Genomic DNA, 22,446 nt, shown 5'->3' on the forward strand with positions numbered 1-22,446 from the left:
AGATCGATTCGTTTCATTCTTTCATTCATCATTTGAAAATTGAATTATTTGTCGATGAATCAAAAACCGACGTTTTTCAATGGCAAAATCCAATGCTTCCTCAAAGTCCATATCTTCTTCGTCTCTAACTCTTTGCAAAGTTTGCATGATGGCTTTATGAGTTATATTCTTTTTCATTGCCCGGAGAAAAAGGATCTTGTATTTATAAATTTCATTAATTGATAAACCAGTCTCTTCGCATTCGTTGAACATGGTCTCCCAGATATTTATCGTCTCTTCATCACCTTGAGATTGTTCACTGTCATCAGAATCTTCATCATTGGACATTGACTCACTGTCTGGATGATCCTCATCTTCTTCATCTTCAGATGCTTCAGGGTGGGCTTTTGCAACATGGCGATTGTAGTTGCTTTTTGTGGAAAAGGTCTTTTCGCAATCGTCACATTCGTACATCGTCGCCCTTGGTTTTAAACATTATGAAGAAATGGAATCTTTTCTTGCCAATTTATAGGTCAAATGCAAGAGGAATCCGATAAAGGGTTTCTCTTTAGGATCTTGGATTCTTCTTCTTCAATTGAATACGCTCATGTCTTTTTTTTCTTTTCTTTACAATCGATTTTGGGACTAAGCTAGCTTGATCGTATTCTACATTTCCTAGTCTATTTTATTAATTATTTTGGGATTATTACCTAGTTTTTGTTTGGGATTACCTTATCCCTATTAAAGATTACCTAATCCCTCTTTGGGATTACCTAATCTATGGCAATCCTTTTTGAGATCACCTAATCCATGTTTAAGATTACCTAATCTTTGATTGGGATTATACTGAATCCATGTTAATATGTTTTGGAGATCACCTAATCCCTGTTTAAGATTACCTAATCCTTCACTTAATCTCTGTTTGGGATTACCTAATCTCTGTTTGGGTTTACCTAATTCAAGCTAATCCTTATCTCAGATCACCTAACCCCTATCATAAGATTTCCTAACCCCTCTTTGTAATTACCTGATTCAAGTAAATCTTTTAGAGATCACCCAATCCCTTTATTACTAGATTACCTAATCCCTCTTTGGGACCAACTAATCCTCATTTGAGATTATATAATCCCTTGGATTTTTTCTTCCAATTCACATCAATAACTGAAATCGCTGGGCGGGGAACGCCTCCGGCGTTCCCTGTACCACCACTTACCAAAGGTTTTCCTTTTGTTAAAAAGGAACGCCGGAGGCGTTCCCCGCCCAGCGATTTCAGTTATTGATGTGAATTGGAAGAAAAAAACCAAGGGATTATATAATCTCAAATGAGGATTAGTTGGTCCCAAAGAGGGATTAGGTAATCTAGTAATAAAGGGATTGGGTGATCTCTAAAAGATTTACTTGAATCAGGTAATTACAAAGAGGGGTTAGGAAATCTTATGATAGGGGTTAGGTGATCTGAGATAAGGATTAGCTTGAATTAGGTAAACCCAAACAGAGATTAGGTAATCCCAAACAGAGATTAAGTGAAGGATTAGGTAATCTTAAACAGGGATTAGGTGATCTCCAAAACATATTAACATGGATTCAGTATAATCCCAATTAAAGATTAGGTAATCTTAAACATGGATTAGGTGATCTCAAAAAGGATTGCCATAGATTAGGTAATCCCAAAGAGGGATTAGGTAATCTTTAATAGGGATAAGGTAATCCCAAACAAAAACTAGGTAATAATCCCAAAATAATTAATAAAATAGACTAGGAAATGTAGAATACGATCAAGCTAGCTTAGTCCCAAAATCGATTGTAAAGAAAAGAAAAAAAAGACATGAGCGTATTCAATTGAAGAAGAAGAATCCAAGATCCTAAAGAGAAACCCTTTATCGGATTCCTCTTGCATTTGACCTATAAATTGGCAAGAAAAGATTCCATTTCTTCATAATGTTTAAAACCAAGGGCGACGATGTACGAATGTGACGATTGCGAAAAGACCTTTTCCACAAAAAGCAACTACAATCGCCATGTTGCAAAAGCCCACCCTGAAGAATCTGAAGATGAAGAAGATGAGGATCATCCAGACAGTGAGTCAATGTCCAATGATGAAGATTCTGATGACAGTGAACAATCTCAAGGTGATGAAGAGACGATAAATATCTGGGAGACCATGTTCAACGAATGCGAAGAGACTGGTTTATCAATTAATGAAATTTATAAATACAAGATCCTTTTTCTCCGGGCAATGAAAAAGAATATAACTCATAAAGCCATCATGCAAACTTTGCAAAGAGTTAGAGACGAAGAAGATATGGACTTTGAGGAAGCATTGGATTTTGCCATTGAAAAACGTCGGTTTTTGATTCATCGACAAATAATTCAATTTTCAAATGATGAAATGAAAGAATGAAACGAATCGATCTCTGTAATGGACACTTGTATTTTCATTAAAGCTCTGAATATATTGCTCTCTGATTAGATTATACTTGTATTTTATTTCTTTTATTCTTTGGGTCAATCATTTCACCCGAGGTCAAGCATTTAGCGTAAGGTAGGGTTACTGAAACATCATGATAATATATATGATGCTTTAAGTTTCAGCTACGTTGTTTAAGAATAAAAGTAACAGGACAAGGATGTTAGCACTAACAAAAGCTAGAAGAAATGTATAAATATAAATGAAATGGAGTATTGTAATAAAAAAATGACCAAGGCATCAGTAATTCAGATTAAAGAAAACAATGACGTCTTATTTTTAATTGTAAAGAATGAATTTGGGAACGTTCGCTTTTTGAAAGTCTTCAAGGTATTTTATTGAAGTTATTTGAGGTTTTCGTCAAGCTCAGCTGCCTTAATGTAAGTAAGACGAAAGTGAGTTATTTTAAGGCTTTGCTGAATGAGAGTATTATCAAGTTAAAAGCGAAGATGTACTCAATGTACCATCACGCTCACTACAAAGATAAAAAGAGACTGGTCTCAATTCAATCAAAGAAAGCAAAAGGTGTAAAGAACTGTACCCAACAAAAGAAAATCGAACACGTGGATTATATTAACACGCTGATTTATTATATTGATGACATTCATTTTTCTATAAGAGATCAATACAGATGTAAAGACAACAATTTGATTATTTCATTTATAGCTTTATTTATTTCTTTTCTAATTTTATGTAACGGTATATTATGAGTAATAAAATAATTTAACAATTTAAATATTTTAAAATTAATTGTTTCAAATTTCTGACCCATTGTTCATCAACTAAGAGTTCTTGTTTGGAATATTTGATTTCACCATTCATCTGTAGCGTCTTGTTGCAAATTTCGTTGGCTTCCTCTTCATCGACCACTTTAAGGAGATTCGAAAATGCATCTTCTACAAATTGCTTAGTCTCCGTTGTGAGACAGTAGTGATGAAGTTGACTTGGGTAGTCCTCCAAACATCCTTCACACATTTCTCGCCGCACTTGCAAGACTTTTTCTCGCATGATCTTAAAAAACACGTTTTGCATTTCATTTTTGAACTTCTTTCGTTTCCATTCCAAAAGATAACCAGTGACATTAGCGATGAGAAGATCAGCTTTGTCAGGAGAGAAAATGATCGAGTTGGTATGTTGCCCACTAAGTTTTTGAGTTATGATAAAGAATTCCTCTTCTTGATCAAAGTAGTTTTCGACATTGAAATTTAAGGTTCGGTCATTCTTCCAACTTGAAATTCTGCTCTTGAAACACCGTTTCTTCTTTGGAGCATCTGAACAGGATAAACTTCTTTTTTGATTTGGTGTTGCCATTGTTTAACAGAGAGATAGCGTAAAAAATATAAATCCAAGGGAGTAAAGAAATCCTCTAGTAGTGAACCAAGTATTCCAGATCTTAGAACAAACTCGAACGAAGCTCATTTTTCTCGTTAATGAAAAGGACAGAATATTTACCCATAGCTTAAATTAGGTTTGTGGGAGCAAAATTTCAGCATTATTTTTCACACATTGAGTCGTTTTTCACACTTGTCTTGTTTGGAATATTTGATTTCACACATTTTCAGCATTATTTTCTCACACATTGAGTCGTTTTTCACGCATTGAGTCGTTTTTCACACATTGAGTCGTTTTTCACACATTGAGTCGTTTTTCACGCATTGAGTCGTTTTTCACACATTGAGTCGTTTTTCACATATTGAGTCGTTTTTCACACATTGAGTCGTTTTTCACCGTTGTTACTAAAAGAGGTAACGAGTGGTAACGAGTGGTAACGAGTGGTAACGATGTGGTAACGAGTGGTAACGAGGTGGTAACGAGGTGGTAACGAGTGGTAACGATGTGGTAACGAGGTAACGAGTGGTAACCAGTTGAAAACGGTGGCCCTAAGTCTCCAAATTTGAATTTCTCGATTCTGGTGGTTTTGCAACAGATGCTTATGGCTCTTGAGGTTCTGCAGCAGGACCTGGCAGATCTGGTGAATGTGCAGTAGGAATTGGAGATTTAGGCGAATGCTATAGTGGAGTTGATGGATCTGGTGAATGTGATGGTAAACTTGGTTGTTTGGGTGAATGAAATGGTGGAATTGATGGTTCTGGTGAATGTGAATCAAAGATTGATGGTTCTGGAGGTTCTGCATTAGGAGTTGGCGATTCTGGGGAATGTGCATCAGGAGTTGGTGATTCTGGTGAATGTGCAGCAGGAGTTATTGGTTCTGGTGAATGCAATGGTGGAGTTGGTGGTTCTGGCGAATGCAATGGTGGAGTTGGTGGTTCTGGTGAATGTACACCAGGAGTTGGTGGTTCTGATGAATGTACAGCAGGAGTTGATGGTTCTGGTGAATGCAATGGTGGAGTTGGTGGTTCTGGTGAATGTGCAGCAGGAGTTGGTGGTTCTGGTGAATGCAATGGTGGAGTTGGTGGTTCTGGTGAATGTAATGGTGGAGTGGTGGTGGTTCTGGTGAATGTACACCAGGAGTTGGTGGTTCTGGTGAATGTACAGCAGGAGTTGGTGGTTCTGGTGAATGTAAAGCAGGAGTTGGTGCTTCTGGTGAATGTACAGCAGGAGTTGGTGCTTCTGGTGAATGTACAGCAGGAGTTGGTGCTTCTGGTGAATGCAATGGTGGAGTTGGTGGTTTTGGTGAATGTGCAGCAGGAGTTGGTGGTTCTGGTGAATGCAATGGTGGAGTTGGTGGTTCTGGTGAATGCAATGGTGGAGTTGGTGGTTCTGGTGAATGTACAGCAGGAGTTGGTGGTTCTGGTGAATGTACAGCAGGAGTTGGTGCTTCTGGTGAATGTACAGCAGGAGTTGGTGCTTCTGGTGAATGTACAGCAGGAGTTGGTGCTTCTGGTGAATGTACAGCAGGAGTTGGTGGTTCTGGTGAATGCAATGGTTGAGTTGGTGGTTTTGGTGAATGTGCAGCAGGAGTTGGTGGTTCTGGTGAATGCAATGGTGGAGTTGGTGGTTCTGGTGAATGTACAGCAGGAGTTGGTGCTTCTGGTGAATATACAGCAGGAGTTGGTGGTTCTGGTGAATGTAAAGCAGGAGTTGGTGGTTCTGTTGAATGTACAGCAGGAGTTGGTGATTCTGGTGAATGTGCAGCAGGAGTTGGTGGTTCTGGCGAATGCAATGGTGGAGTTGGTTGTTTTGGTGAATGTGCAGCAGGAGTTGGTGGTTCTGGTGAATGTGCAGCAGGAGTTGGTGGTTCTGGTGAATGCAATGGTTGAGTTGGTGGTTCTGGTGAATGTGCAGCAGGAGTTGGTGGTTCTGGTGAATGCAATGGTGGAGTTGGTGGTTCTGGTTAATGTACACCAGTAGTTGGTGGTTCTGGTGAATGTACAGCAGGAGTTGGTGGTTCTGGTGAATGCAATGGTGGAGTTGGTGGTTTTGGTGAATGTGCAGCAGGAGTTGGTGGTTCTGGTGAATGCAATGGTGGAGTTGGTGGTTCTGGTGAATGTGATAGCGGAGTTAATCGTTTAGGCGAATACAATGACGGTGTTGATGGATCTGGTGAATGCAATGGTGGAGTTGGTGGTTCTGATGAATGTGATATTGGAGTTGATGGTTCTGGTGAATGGGATGGTGGAATTGATGGTTCTGGTGAATGTGATAGTGGAGTTGATGGTTGTGGTGAATTCGCAGCAGGAGTTCATATTCTGATAAATTGTTATTGAGATGTTATTCATGAAATGAAAATACATTTATGGTTAATCTGATATTTTTTGCTAGTTAATGATCGCTCAATGTGAAACTATCTAGATTAAATGAGCTCTAATGGCGATTACATAACGATTATAAGTACTGTTCAATGCTTTGCGTGAAGTTGCGTTTTTTAACATCAATTCAACAACATTCTTTAAACCAACTACAGCGTTTTGATTAGATGTTTGAATACAGTGACAAAAAATTTTAACACAAGTAAAATATCTTTCAGGTTTCTTTTTAAACAAAATATAAAAATATAAGCATATCTTTGAGAGAATTACCGCAATATTCAATTTTGAAATGAAAATTTCTATCAATAAAAATCGAAATTTGCAAAGCTAGAATTCGAGGAAACTTTTTCACCCTAAAAATAACGTAGTTAAGAAAACTTCAGAAAATAAAACATATGTTATCGTATAAAATATCTAACAAAATAAATATGTATAAAAAAAGGCCATAGCCTCCTGAACATTTTTTGTAGGGAAGCAACAACAATGCCTTAACCATATCATATCGTACTTGAATTCCGGAGAATTTCATATTATCAGTTAATCATATTTTTCATGTTTCCACGTAAACTGAACATAAAATTTTATTCAAAAGCCATTTTTCAGTAACTAGGAAAAGGGAATATGAAGGGTACGGTAGAGATGAAATAATTATTTGAAATAAACTGAATAAAAAGTTTATCCAAAAGATTATTGGGTCACTGCAATTTGAAATTCTCATATCCTCTAAAAGAACTCTTAATGAACACACCTAATGACTCAGAAGGAAAATGTTGAAACAAGAAGAAACATCAAAGTAAAAACAATACCAAGGAAAGCTTTAAAAAAATCTAAAAAAGTTTAATGTTTCAAATGGGATTGGGATTGAAAGAGCATCCAATTTTTCAATGGTTTGACCATTTTGCCAAATGACGTCAATCAAATGGGACTTTGTTTTAGGAATATTTCCACTAGAGTGAGGGATGGGAAAGATTCTTGGTCAAATGGACAAAAGTGTATAAAATAACAAAGAGGTCATGCAGTGTCAGACAATTTTCGGAAAATTAACGAGGGGGCGTTTATTTGGAACCTAAGAGTAAGCTCAAGGTCATCAATTAATAATGTACATTTACCAGAACCATTAACTTCACCATCACATTCTCCAGAACCATTAACTCCACCATTGCATTCACCAGATCCATTAACTCCTAATGCACATTCACCAGAATCATAAACTCCATCACATTCACTGTCCCCATCCTCCCCACCATTGCATTTACGAGAATGACCATCCCCACCATTGCATTCACCAGATCCATCAACATCAGCATTATATTCACCAGAATCATCAACTCCACTATCCCATTCACCAGAACCACTAACTCCTGCTGTACATTCACCAGAACAATCGACTCCTGATGCATATTCACCAAAATCAACAACTCCACCATTGGATTCATCAGAACCACCAACTCCTGCTGCACATTCACCAGAACCACCAACTCCTGGTGTACATTCACCAGAACCACCAACTCCACCATTGCATTCACCAGAACCACCAACTCCTGCTGCACATTCACCAGAACCACCAACTCCTGCTGCACATTCACCAGAACCACCAACTCCTGCTGCACATTCACCAGAACCACCAACTCCACCATTGCATTCACCAGAACCACCAACTCCACCATTGCATTCACCAGAACCACCAACTCCTGCTGCACATTCAACAGAATCACCAACTCCTGATGCACATTCACCAGAACCACCAACTCCACCATTGCATTCACCAGATCCATCAACACCGGCATTGTATTCGCCTAAACGATTAACGCCACTATCACATTCACCAGAACCATCAACGCCAGCATTAAATTAACCAGCACCACCAACTCCTGCTGTACATTTACCAGAACAATCAACTCCCTTATCACATTCACCAGAACCACCAACTCCTGCTGCACATTCACCAGAACCACCAATTCCACCATTGACTTCACCAGAACCACCAACTCCTGCTGTACGTTCACCAGAAGCACCAACTCCTGCTGTACATTCACCAGAAGCACCAACTCCTGCTGTACATTCACCAGAACCACCAACTCCTGCTGTACATTCACCAGAACCACCAACTCCACCATTGCATTCACCAGAACCACCAACTCCACCATTGCATTCACCAGAACCACCAACTCCTGCTGCACATTCACCAAAACCACCAACTCCACCATTGCATTCACCAGAAGCACCAACTCCTGCTGTACATTCACCAGAAGCACCAACTCCTGCTGTACATTCACCAGAAGCACCAACTCCTGCTTTACATTCACCAGAACCACCAACTCCTGCTGTACATTCACCAGAACCACCAACTCCTGGTGTACATTCACCAGAACCACCAACTCCACCATTGCATTCACCAGAACCACCAACTCCACCATTGCATTCACCAGAACCACCAACTCCTGCTGCACATTCACCAGAACCACCAACTCCACCATTGCATTCACCAGAACCATCAACTCCTGCTGTACATTCATCAGAACCACCAACTCCTGGTGTACATTCACCAGAACCACCAACTCCACCATTGCATTCGCCAGAACCACCAACTCCACCATTGCATTCACCAGAACCAATAACTCCTGCTGCACATTCACCAGAATCACCAACTCCTGATGCACATTCCCCAGAATCGCCAACTCCTAATGCAGAACCTCCAGAACCATCAATCTTTGATTCACATTCACCAGAACCATCAATTCCACCATTTCATTCACCCAAACAACCAAGTTTACCATCACATTCACCAGATCCATCAACTCCACTATAGCATTCGCCTAAATCTCCAATTCCTACTGCACATTCACCAGATCTGCCAGGTCCTGCTGCAGAACCTCAAGAGCCATCAGCATCTGTTGCAAAACCACCAGAATCGAGAAATTCAAATTTGGAGACTTAGGGCCACCGTTTTCAACTGGTTACCACTCGTTACCTCGTTACCACATCGTTACCACTCGTTACCACCTCGTTACCACCTCGTTACCACTCGTTACCACATCGTTACCACTCGTTACCACTCGTTACCACTCGTTACCTCTTTTAGTAACAACGGTTTTTCACACATTGAGTCGTTTTTCACACATTGAGTCGTTTTTCACACATTGAGTCATTTTTCACACATTGAGTCGTTTTTCACAGCATGAGTCACTCACTTTGAGCATGCTGGAGTAGAACTATCATATTTACACTACTATCAAAAATCAAGATTATTAGTACCCTGATATTTTTACTTTCCAAACCTGAACCTATGAAAACTATACATTGTATTCAATTTGTATTCAATATTCGTGAGGCTGAGGAGCACGTCGATCTGAAAATCACCGTTTATGCGGATAAAAATTTAGGTCTTCGAAAAAACCTTTACATTTAAAGTGTAGGGATATAGCCATATTTATTTGAGTACATGACCTTTTTATTATCGCTCATGTCTCAATTAACTTGTACGTGGACAAATTCAAGAACAAATCGAATCATATAAAGTTCTTTTTTGTGTATTTACTGTATAAATTATAAAATTAATTATATGACATAAAAATACCATTTTTATTACTTTTAAAAAAATTGGTAAAACTAAAATGAACAAAAAATAATAATTTAAATAACATTTAATATCCTGAACACGCTAGAAAAGTTTTTGATATCTTTATTTGGGCATTCCCAATAATCTCTAAAAATCCATCAATTGAATTTAAAATTGTTTTGATGATTGAATTTTTAAATTTGCCCAGTACTCACTCACAGGGGGAGTCATAATGAAAATTTGAAAATAAAAATATTACTGAACGAAATCTATAAAAAGAGAACCCATTAATTAATTGCTTTATTTTACACTACTAGTCTAAAAATGTATATAAAATTAAAGTTAAAAGAAATTTAATATTGCAAGAGTTTCACGAGTCATGAGGACTTAAATTGATGCAAGAATTTTAACAAAAATATATATATTCTGAGACTTCAGCTCTTCAACTTTTAAACTTGATTCGTCGTTTCTTAATTAGTAAAACAAAACAAAAAAACCTTGAAGGTTTCCTGCATGAGACAGTTTCAAGTTGCTAAATATAAAAGTGAACGGAATAACAAAGTGTCAAAAAAAACTGCTGAAAATCACTCTTCATTGTTTAGGTAAGGAATAGAAACCATAACATCAAAAACAAGCAATTATAATTTAAGCAAAATATTTATTAGCCGTGACCAGGATGAATTTTTCAAGGAACAGTTCAGAGTCCAACATAGCTATATGGGCGGCACGACCGATAAAAGTATTGGCGGAAGACGCCATTGGGTGGTAGACGCTGTATTTGACGATGTTGATTTCTTCTTGTATCATAAGTGTACCCATGATGTTGTCCAGCATCTCTTTGTATACTCGACCTATTGATCATTAGAAAATATACTTTCAGACATTTAACATAGTAACGGAAGTTGTTGAGGTTTAAGAAGAGTTTCACTCTTGTAAATAAAATATCATTTTCAACCTTTTCCCCTTTCCTCTCAAAGGGACACACCAGCGAGTTTAAGTATTTACGATTTTGAGGTTGGATGAGTAACTGAAACGATATGAAATAAACCGTAGTTTCGATATACAAAATCAAAGACAGTGAAGGCCTAATTAACCGTCGTTCTTTGTCAGTCAGGATCATAGTCCAGACAGTATATGGCATGAGGTATAACCACCTTGACGGTGAAAAAGGGTTGAAACTGTTTTTGGGTTCAAACATATCTATATTTTGAGAAATGCGATGGTTTTCAGGCTAACCAATCAAGACAAATAAAGAACTAGCCCTCTCCACTACAAAAGACACGGCACACACTAACAAAGTCGCTACTAACAAGTGATACTTTTATGGACCTACCTGGTTATGCATTTAACAAATATAATTGATATCTATGTGAGCATGACCGTTAAACAATCATTCAGAACACAAATAGTGACGATCTATTAAAATTAGTCGTTTGTTTCATATAAAAAAACGTTTCGAAACCAAAATTTCATGCTCTTGAAATAATCTTTCATATTCAAGACTTCGTGAGCAAAAAAAACATCTATCTCATCAAAAAATTTAGTACTTTGGCTAAGAACATTGATGTATGCTTATTAATAGTGATTCTTATTCTTATAAATAAAGATGCGTTTTTTGAGCTGAAAATTATTGTTTTACAAAAATCTGCTTGAACCATCTTTTACCTACTTTCATGCAAAAAAACCAGAAAAAAACAATGATCCAACATTTCACAAAGTCCAATAAACCCTTTTTTTAGCCGTTTTTTTGGGCCAAATTTGCCCAAAAACATTTTTTTTCGAAAATCGGGCTCCGTCACATTCGAGGGTTTATACCGGGTGACCCACGAAAAAGTTCGGACAGTTTTCGGCGTCTCGAGGCCGAACAAATGTCTCAAAGTGCTTGAAATTTTAATATGTAGAAAGTAGATATTCTAACTTAAAGTTTGAGCTATTATTTTAAAATGACCCACGTTCCTACTTTAGAGCTTTTAAAGTCAAATTCACTTTTCGGAAAGAGCGAAATTACGTCAAAAAAGGTATCAAATGTTTTATTATCATCAATCAAGCAAGGTCGTTAAATCGTTATAAACAGTTATTTCAGAAAAAGAAACCACCAATACATTTCTAGCATATTCCAGGCAACCCCACTCTCTGTTCTTTCATAAGACGCGACATTTTCATAAAGATGCAAATTTTGCCTATTTGCAAAATATTTTTGATAAAAATATTTAGAATAAATTTATATAAATCTACTTCGTTGTTAATTTATTATTTTACAGACTTTAATTAACTACAACACTAATCAACGAGGTCTTAAAACATCAGCACACTCGAAAAACACAATGTTAAAGATAAAAAAAACAATTATAATTTGATATCTCATTTTTGACGTGTTTTTGCACTTTCCGATAATTGAATTTTGACTTTAAAAGCTCACAAATGAAGAACCGCTGAACCAAATTTAAAAAGTAATAGCTCAAAGTTTAAGTTAGAGCATCCTCTATCTATAAAAAAAAGATTAAGTTTATATTACTTTTATTTCAGACCCTAGCCAACGAAAACCGTCCGAACTTTTTCGTGGGTCACCCGGTAGTTATGCATCTTTGTGCAAAAAATCATAAAGAATGAAAGAGCCAATCTCGAGAAAAACTAATACCTAAGTAATTGATAATGTGCTTATAAACATATCGAATTTGGCCAGTTTTTCTATAAGAATACGCTAAGCAACCAAAATTTCATGTCTAAACACACATACTCTCTAAAAGTAAGCCCTCATGAGGTAAAAAAACATCTATCTCATAAAAAAATTGGGTAATTTGACTAAGAACATTGATGTATGCTTTTATAGTGATTCTTATAGATAACATGCTTTTTTTTGAGCCAACAAAATTTTTTTGCAAAAATCTGCTTGAGCCATCTTTTACCTATGATGGTACCCTACTTTCATGCAAAAAATCAGAAAAATTAATGATCCAATTTTTCACAAAGTCCAAAAAACCCGTTTTTTAGCCGTTTTTGGCCCAAATTTGCCCAAAAAAAATTATTTTCGAAAATCGGGCTCCGTCACATTTTGGCCACCACCATTTTGCACCTTTGTACCAAAAATCAGAAGATTCCTATGATTCAATCCTGAGAAAAGTTGGTAACAGACGAACGGACGAACAAACACAGGTTAATTTATAGGACCTCCACCGGGGTAGGTCCAAAAAACGGGGAATCCTAAAATCCTTCACTCTAAAAAATTTGGATTGGACAAGAATAGACCTTTTCATAAAGAGTCTTCCAGTGTTAATTTCATAAATAGAGCAAACTTCTTATGAACTCCTCTAAACTTCTTATGAACTCCTCTAAACTTCTTTAAACTTCCCTTCCAATCTTTAGCATTAAAACAAAGGTTTAAGCTTAATAACAGAAGAACAATGTATAGAACGCAAAAATTTCTTACCACCCTCTGAATTATCTTTGACCGCCTGTTTGCTCATCTCCACACGTGCTGAGTGGAAGGGTACGTAGTGGTCTTGTACTGAGCTCACTAGAAGCACGTTCTTGAAATATTGAAATCCTAAAGAATAATAGAACAACATTTTGTAAAGATAGTTCCGATGACAAGGTCAAGCCAGGCAGAAAGCTTCACCCATCCGAAAGAACTTTAAAATGCTTTCGACTTAATCACCAATCATCTTTCTTTCAGATGGAGACTTTACATGTATGCTATCAATCCAACAAAGATAATAAGAAGCCATTTCTAACACATTTTTATTATTGGAAAGAGCTTAGTTATAAAGCTGTTGTCAATCTGTTGAAGATAAAACAGTCTCCTTTGATGGGCTTACTTACCATTAGTTAAGCTTAGTCTGTACATGAAAGTTTCTCTAGGATCAGTGGAATCGTTTAACGCTAATTGGACCAAGGAGCCAGCCTTCTTCCATTTTTGTATCAACCACATACCTAAAAGATAAAAATCACAATTTCGACTTTATGGTGATAAAAATACAACTATTCTTGAGCAAATATCGTTTGTTAGAAGCCTCAACCGTTTGAAATTTGGCCTACACAGCTTTCTTGAATTGATAAAATCAGAAGATCTAGAGGTTACACGTTTGCTTTCTATTAAAAAGCTAGGAAGAGAAGATACAAAAAATTAATGAAATGGAAATAAAGTTCAATGAAATGAATGAAATGGAAGAACAAACGCTGGATAAAGCCTCGAACGCTAAATTAGCCGTAAATCAAGTCTTCGTCCGCCAACGTCAACGAAAAAAAACTGCGGAAGCGCCACACTTCCACAAACCCCTTTAGTAAGGATAATAGGAAGGACGTACATACCTGTGCTCACCAAATTACTTGTATGGAACTGCATACCCAGGTGAGGTCCAGACAATGAAAGAAACGTGTGTAATTTGTTACGATATTGAAAAAGTGAAGAATGAACTACAGCGTTCCGAATGATGATATTGCCAAGGGAGTGACCAACAAAGCTACAAAAGATTGAACCAGTTTTTTAACTGATGGGGCGAAAGTGGACAAACTGGATCAAACAAACGAGCTTCGGACGAATTCGGAGAATAGTAGGTTTTGTCCAACTAGTCAATCAGAAATTATAAAGAAAGATGTATATATATTTTTTTAATTGCTAATTCCAAATCAATAAATTTAGTAGTGTCTGGGTACTTTTTAAATTCTTGTCATACTTAGCCTGAGGAGGTATATTATTGATATTTGATGGTTACCTGATTCTAGCGACATCTAGACGTTGGTCTTGTATGTAACTTAATATTTCACGAACTAAGCGACCAGTCATTTCATCTATATCATTGAATGTATCCTCCTGAGATGAAGAAAATGAGTGAATCAATTCTTCATAAGACGCTCAGTGTTATGAATGTAAGAAAGATTGAAAAAGAAGTACTTTACAGTTTAAACTAGAGCTGAGTCAGTACAGTACTAGAAAAATAATCGATCCACTTAACTTTGGTTTTTTCGTATTATTTGATTATATTTGATAGCAACCTTGCTATTTGATAAAGATTCGACACTATTAGAATCAAGTTGTTAGAAAACGGTACCTGGTTGACTTCAGACATCAAGAAATCCAAATTCGCTCTCGGAAGAGCCATTTCTAAATAACATTTCACAAGACGCAGATCACCACTGTTTCCTAAAAAATAAAAATTAGTTTATAATAGACCTTACGTCACAAACAAAAACTGCCTCGTTTTCAGAAAATTGCCATGATAGTTATATCTCGCGAAGAATAAAAGTGAAACGTTTTTCAATAAAGTCAAGTTTTGATTTTCCTTTGGCATTCAATTATGAAAAGGCCTATAAACGTAGAGAGTAAAAAGAATGAACGAAAACGAGGCAGTGCATGAAGTAATAAATTTAGAGCTAATATTTCCTGTCTCCTAGAGAAAAAGTCCTCTACAATTGCTAATAGTAGAAGAGTTTGAGAGCTTTTTTGAACGATATGGGGTAGTACATGGAAGATGTATTAGAGGATTGAATACTGTATTGCTTACCATCCAATCCGTGAACACAAACAATAAGATGAACATTTTCGGTGGTAGCCACAATCCGCTCACTGAAGTACGGTGTCACACTCGCTACCTCCGAAAACAAACTAAAGGAGAAGAGGTTTAAGAAATGGTTGTTCTTTAAAGTCATGCGAATTGATGTGGCTATTATTATGGGACAAAAGATACCTATACCATTTCTTTACAAGCGGTCAGGAAGAATGAAACGATTCGATTCTAAAAGTACCAGTTAAGGTTGAAACTAATTCTTTTCTTTCTAGTAAAAAATTCATGCATGCAGAAATGTCACTCTAAATAGTTGGGTGGATTTCAATGCAGAATGAGAATGAGAAACATTTTGATAGCGAACCCATTACATGTTAAGGGGGTAGTCATATGAGAAATTTGAAATGTCATTTTTTAAACTTTTTGTTATATCTTGTGAAGTAGTAAATATTTTTCAATGAAACTTTCCACAATTGTAGCACAACTATAAAGGATATGAAAAATTAAAAAAAAATTCTAAAAATAGCAAAGACGGGGGTAATATCGTCCAGGGGGTAAAAGCTATAAAAATATTGTGTCACCTTTTTAGGAAAAGCTAAGAAAGCTATTCAAAAATTTTTTTCTGGTGAAGGTTAATATTATGAAAGTCTCCAGAATGAGTGGAAAAATTTTTCAAAATTTCAAGCCAGGGGGTCTGGAACCTAAAATTTGTACTTTTTCAGTTTAAAAGTCAAAAAATGATTTTTTTGAAAAAACTGCTTCATTCATCCTGAGGCTTACCATAATGGAAAACTACCCTGAAAATTTCAAGTCAATAGCTTTTCTCAATCCTGAGAAAGGCTGACAAGGTGCGCGAAAACCCCTAAAACGTGTTTTGAGAAAACGGCGCAGAAAGTTGAAAATAGAGGTTTTTTCTCAATTTTTTCTGCGATACATAGACCGTTTTACAAAATTTTTACTGTGGTTGACCAAAATGGATTGACACATAACTTTTAATGTTGAAAAGGTACTGGAAATACTAAAATAGTCCAAGTTTTTTGAAAAAAATGGCCTTCCACGTGCTCCGGGAATCTCCAAGTATTTTGCGTCAACTCTGCGTACAACGCGTAAACATGGCTTTAAGTCAATAAAAGTGCATTTTCTCATCAAAAAACATATTGCCAACAAAATATATCATCCTTGTGCTCTCTCAAATCTGTTTATATCATTTAAAGTTGAATTTCAGTGTTGATCTTAGGGAAACGTGTCTTCAGGTTGAACGTCAATCATGCATAGTTTTACTCAATTTTCCAGGATCGCCTCTGGCGCCATGAGTGCCATGATTCATCAAAGACTAGATTTCCACTGGATTTAAGACTCATAATGGATACATCATTGAATGTGTTTGGTTCCTTGCTTCAAACTTTATTGAAAGTCTATAGTCCATCACTTTGAAAAGTTTTTTTCGATGTACAAGTTTTACTGTTCGAAAACATCAGTTCGCAGAATCAAATTGTTGCTTTCACTCAAAATATAGGCTTCCAAAGCTTTCCCAGATGTGAGAAATGAAATGAAACATTCAATAATATCATAATTCAATCCAAAACTACATAAGCTCAGTTTCCATGTCAAAAACACAGCTGACTGCCTCCAAAATGTGAATGTTTTTGAAAATACCACTTCTTCGGTTACCATCTTTAATTACGTCATATTAAGAAATCCCGGGGAAAAAAGGCGGTATTGACTTAGACGCCCAAAAAGGGCGTAAAAAGAGCTTTCATTTGGTATGTCATGATGCTATGTTTAGAACAGCCATACGGAAATGAGGCCCTAGCAACGGATGCGATTTCCCGTTGCTAAGGAGAAAATTGTATAGCAGGGCTCATAAGAAACCCAATATATCGGCAGATATTTATGCTACGGTCTTGAAATTTTCAGGGTATGTTCAGGAAGGATAAAGGATCCTAAAAAGCCCTAAATCCCGAAATTGATAAATTTTTCACCAATTTTCAAAATCTCATATGACTACCCCCTTAAGTGTAAACATACCCGTATTTGTGTCCGTGGAAGTTAAAAGAATTGAGTAAACTTTCTCTGGCACGCTGAAATCTGGATGTGAAATGAAATTTAATGTGTTAGGTGCAAATGAAATGGAGATTCGAGTGCAATTTGATTTCTAGCGAACCTATGCTTTAACAGATTATGAGCCATGCAATCAATGCACTCGTAAATACTTATTGAAAAGCTCATGAAAGATGAAAGATGATTCAACTAATGTGTAATAAGTTAATTCTGAGTTAGTATAAAATGAATCATTTCCAAAACCTTTAAAACAAAAGGCCACAATGACTACAGCCTGTGAAATGATGCTTCTCAAAACAAATCAAAACTATCAACAAACCTTGAAGTATTTTCCCTGGAGACCGGCATGTAGGGTGGCGACTGTGTCACCATTTTGTAAGAGTTTCTCTTAGAGCCTGTCTTTATAGCTGGGAAACAACTCCACAATTTAGGTTTGTGTTGATCCGAGGGTGAAGGAGGGCCGTTGATGACTGTTCCGTTATTTTGAGCAGCGCTAGCTCCTTGTGTCGTTTCATCGGGCACTTCAAGATCTTCCAAAACGACTGGATCATTTGATCCTTGAGAAGCCGTCAAATTCTTTTCCGCGCCATCAATTCTAGTATAGAACACGGCTGTCTCTTTGTTCTTTGATTTGGTTGGAGTCCTAGGAGGATCAAGGAGAAGTTTTTGTTTTTGAGATGGACTGTTATCTGCACTGCTGGAGGGTGTTTTCCGTCGTACGCTGTTTAGTTTCGGATTTTTTAGCGGTTCATCTTTGGATGGATTTGGTTCCTCTTTGACAGTCTTTTCTGGTTGTTGTTGGTTATCTTTCTCGTCAGGGGCTGCGGGTGTTTCACAGTAATCAGGACCAGTGAGATCTGTCTCAGGTGATAAATGTAGAGATTTGCGTATCTTATCTTTAGACATATCCCATTCTTCACTGATACTATTGGAATATTTTTTGAGCATGGTGCTTCTTCGTATGTTGAAATCTTCTTCGGAAATGACTGGTGATTGTATGTCTTCACTTTCACTTTCATCATCGGAAGAAGATGATGTTGATGAAGTTTCGATGACCGACAAGTTGTTCATGTTCTCTGAAAGTGGAAAAAGTGACAAAATGTGTGAAGGTAGAGAGTCTATCACCAATGTTTCCCTAACACTCTGCCTCGGAGTAATTGGGATTCAAACACAGTCCATTGCGGTGCAAGTCTGTGGATCGAAACCTTCACACTACCAATCGACAGACAAAAAGTTGAAAGAAAACAATGCAACATTGCAAAAGTAAAAAAAACACCCTACCTTCAACACTGACAGTCATATCAACAAAATCGTCACCCACAATGGCTTCTTGTACCGTCATTGAGCTCTTCTCTTTCTCAACATCTAAGCAAAAACATAAAAGAAAGATTTTATAAATTTGAAAATGCGAGACCCAGCGAGACCCTATGTCATTTCACGTTCGAAATGATAAGTAATCAGGAAAACGTTTGAAGTTTGAAGGCTTTTGTGTCCAACCAATGGGAAGCACAATTAGTCCTGATTGACGATATGAACCCTCCTCATTAGGGAACGGATCCTACTATAGGACAATTTAATATTACGAAACGTAGTATCCCTGTGAGAATTGATCTCGGACCTCCCGCACTGAAGGTAAGGAACATGAAATGGCCTATAGACATAAGCATTTTGAAATAATGATAAGCATTCGAAACTTTTCGAAACCATTTCAAGAAGCTTTACCAACCTTCTTCTGACTTTCCAGGGATATATTTATCTTCGAATATGATAGGCATTGTCGTGTTGTCTCCATCAAGGGTTGCGCATGCTAGATCTAGTGGTGGTATCAGTTGGAAATATAGAGAGTTCTTCAATAAATTACCCATCCGAGTCTGTTGAGTTGCGCTTAATTCGTGCGAGGTACACAATGAAAGCCAAGCGTGATCTTCAGTGAAGAATGCTTCTCGCATATGTTGCACGCGACCTTCATGGTGCTCGGCTGCTAGTCTTTGTCTTAAAAGTCGTCAAATGTGAACTGTTCGAGAAATTGCATCCACAATAAAGACAATTCCGTGCTTAATAAATACATATCATCTCCCATTCGTAAATATAGTTCGTCAGCTCTAGATAAGCGGTCAAACTCGTTGTTCAAAACATCTAGCTTGGCCTGTATGTCTACTTTGCTCAATCTCATTTGTGCGTAGTCCGGTAAAAAGTAAATACATTTGTGATAAAAAGCTAAAAGTTGTTCATATAAGCGTAATAGCTGTAAGCAGATTTTCCGATGCAGAAAAGAAGCGGTTCCTTTCTGGCGAATATCTACCTCATGGTTAGGATTCAGCCCGTTACTTTTTCCAAACAAAGCATTATAACTGAAGCTTCGAACGTTTCCGGTTTTTCCACTCCAGATAGGATGTTGTGCTTTCAACGAAGCTAGCCATGGTTGGCGTACGGAAGTAATGCATGAATGAGTGGTGACGTTCAGAGCACCCAAATGAAAATAATCAAACAAAATAGGGCGTGAGGAGTGGAACGATTTTCCGAAAGTTAAATTGATGTCCAATACTTGCGAGCTTACTTTCTCGAGTGATTTTGGCGTTGCGGGACTGAAAAAGAAATCGAAAATGAGATCAGAACTTTACTGCCTGCAATATTTTTGCATATTGAATCAATAAATTTAATTGACTGTATAATCGTTATGCTTGACAACAAAACATGTGAAGAGAACTTACTATCTTCGCGAGCATTCGGTGAAATACAAATCGATGTTCAGCTCCAACTTTTGCGGTAACAAGGATTCAAGCTATTAAGAAGATTGGCGTGTTTTTATAACAATTTGGTCGTTTTATTAATTTTTTTAACTCTCCTAACAAATTTTCTAAAGTATGGTATAAAAATCTTACTTTATTAGAATTCGCACCGGCCATATATGTATAACAACAAGATCAAACAAAGGTAGTAGTTATTTAAATCTGTAAAGCGCTGAATTTATAAAGAGTGAGTAACGCAGGTCTCAAAAGACATACAGCCTGTCTATATCAAAGATAAAAGCTAAAGAGACCAAAGAGATCAATTATACCATAACAGTGTTCTCACTTTAAAGTGAGAAATGAGTTAATCATTGTAATATGTATGTCTAACAGGAGAATCTATTATTAAATCCATTATGAAGACTAACCTTGCTTCCGTCAAGGAGGAGATGAACTTTGAAGATGAAATTATCTTTGATGAGGACATCTTCATGTTTGTAATATACTTCAAAAGTACGAGAAATACCAATTGGAGAATGTTTATCAACAAAAGCTTTGAAGAGACAGGGTGCTTGTTTGGAACCTGAAATTTACAAAAATTATTATAGTCAGGTACCTGTGCTAACACTAAAAAATATAGATTTCAAGTTGCTATTGGTAACAAAACTGGAGAAAAGAGAACTTAAACATGCTACTATTTCAGTACTACCAATTCTCAGAATCAGTGAAAATGGTGTGGGCATAATAACAGAAAAGCCTGAATTTGAAAATGAAATCAAAAAGATGAAAAATGAAACTAGAAGAAATCCATTAAAAACTGTTTTACCTTCTTTCTCTTCTTTGAGCTCGCATTCAACGAATTTTGTTAATTTTTGTGGAACTGACACATGACAACGTACTTGATAGTACCTAAAACAAAATAATACATCTTTTATATATTAGAAGTTACTGTGTGCTTCAACCTTACCTGATTCACAAGTGCTCTTGAATTATGACTAAAAGTGTCCAGTATTGAAAAGAGCCAAGTTGCCTAAAGCACGTTTCCACAATACATTACTACGCAAAATATTAGCAGATATTGATTTTAGGATTCTTACAGCTACAAGCAATATTTGGGAATGAATAGATGGAAAACAGAGATGGGAAAACTTACCCTCTTTGAAACAAGTCAACATTGTAAAAGTTATTAAGCTCAACAGCAACCTCGTGTGTGACTTGGGTGTCAGCCATTCAAGGACACAAGCAGGACTACCTGATATAGACACTACTCTCCTTTCCTACAACAAGTTTTTGTATCTTCAACTTCAAGCCATAATTGTTATTCTTTTTTTAGAGTATTCTGAGTATACCTTTTATTTTTATATGATTCTAAATACAGTAAAAAAAGGGTTATATATAATTTTCTTCTCTCCCACGTTTTTATCAATTTCACATCTTCCTTTTCGAAAAGATGAGAAGGGAGATAATGGTGTTAAGAATAGATAAAAATAGTTTTGAAAATATAAAGAAAATTTTTTAAAGTAAACAGGTGTACTTTCATCAATAATGGTTTAACTCCAATTATTACTCATGAATTTATACTGTAAAAGAGCTATGAGCTATATTACATTCAAGCAAAAACGTTTAACAGCAGAATAGCAATGGCTATGGTTACAACATTATCGGGAACAAGACATTTTTTATTTTGGCCTTAACAGCTTGAAAGAGGCCATAAAAGATCAAGGTTAGCCTATAATAAGATCACAAAAGCTTAACCAAAGCCCAAAGAATTAAAAGCAAAATTTGCACCTGAATTTAAAAACATTTTTTTGCGCATGAATACATGAATTGGCAAAACTTTGTTCATGAACATGTGAATTGAGGGTCAACTGAGAAGGCCTCTTTAATATTTTTCAATCTTTATCCACAAACCACGGAGTCATGATTGAGGATAGCAGAGTGTCTATAGGGTATCTTGAAAACCTAGAAATTGTGTCAATCGACCTTGAAAAGTTTCGATGAATATCTTCAAATTCTTAGTATACCTTGAGAAAACAATATCAACCTTGCAAACGCTTGAATTTTATAGCACCTTTCACCAGGGGTGGGGTCGGTACTAAAATCTCAGACATAAAATATGAGTTATTGAGAATTTTTTGCATACCACCACCCCATTTTAGAGAAGTGGTATTTTAGTACCCATGTACTAAAATTCTCAGGGATATTGAGAGTCAGAGACCACCCAATTTTGGTCTTTTTCAGGACAGATGTTGTCTTCTCGGAACCATTTTTCTCAAATATGCTGATTTTGCAACATTATTCATCTTTTGCAAAAATTGATACTTTTAAACAATTCTGCTTTATAAACTGATTAAAGTTTGAAGACATTTGACTGAATGCAAAAATAATTGAACTTGGGAAAATTTCTAAAAAAATTCTGAAAGAAAATCAAGAACAATTC

The 22,446-nt window shown here is 36.6% G+C and overlaps 1 protein-coding gene across 1 annotated transcript; it reads right to left on the reverse strand.

The window, feature by feature from the left end:
* Positions 1-9,670: 9,670 nt before the first annotated feature.
* On the reverse strand, positions 9,671-21,370 carry LOC136818257 (protein FAM135A-like). Its single transcript, XM_067074634.1, is given in 16 exon segments — positions 9,671-10,566; positions 13,143-13,259; positions 13,535-13,645; positions 14,024-14,175; positions 14,428-14,525; positions 14,764-14,855; positions 15,217-15,317; positions 17,245-17,304; positions 17,597-18,353; positions 18,559-18,642; positions 19,004-19,282; positions 19,285-19,862; positions 19,989-20,059; positions 20,435-20,589; positions 20,833-20,915; positions 21,160-21,370. Coding segments are annotated over 16 exon segments (3,021 nt in total). The 5' UTR covers positions 21,237-21,370; the 3' UTR covers positions 9,671-10,360.
* Between the last annotated feature and the right edge of the window lie 1,076 nt (positions 21,371-22,446).

This window comes from Clytia hemisphaerica, unplaced genomic scaffold (genome assembly GCF_902728285.1).
Source record: "Clytia hemisphaerica strain Z4C2 unplaced genomic scaffold, Clytia hemisphaerica genome assembly, whole genome shotgun sequence".
Taxonomy (NCBI): domain Eukaryota; kingdom Metazoa; phylum Cnidaria; class Hydrozoa; order Leptothecata; family Clytiidae; genus Clytia; species Clytia hemisphaerica.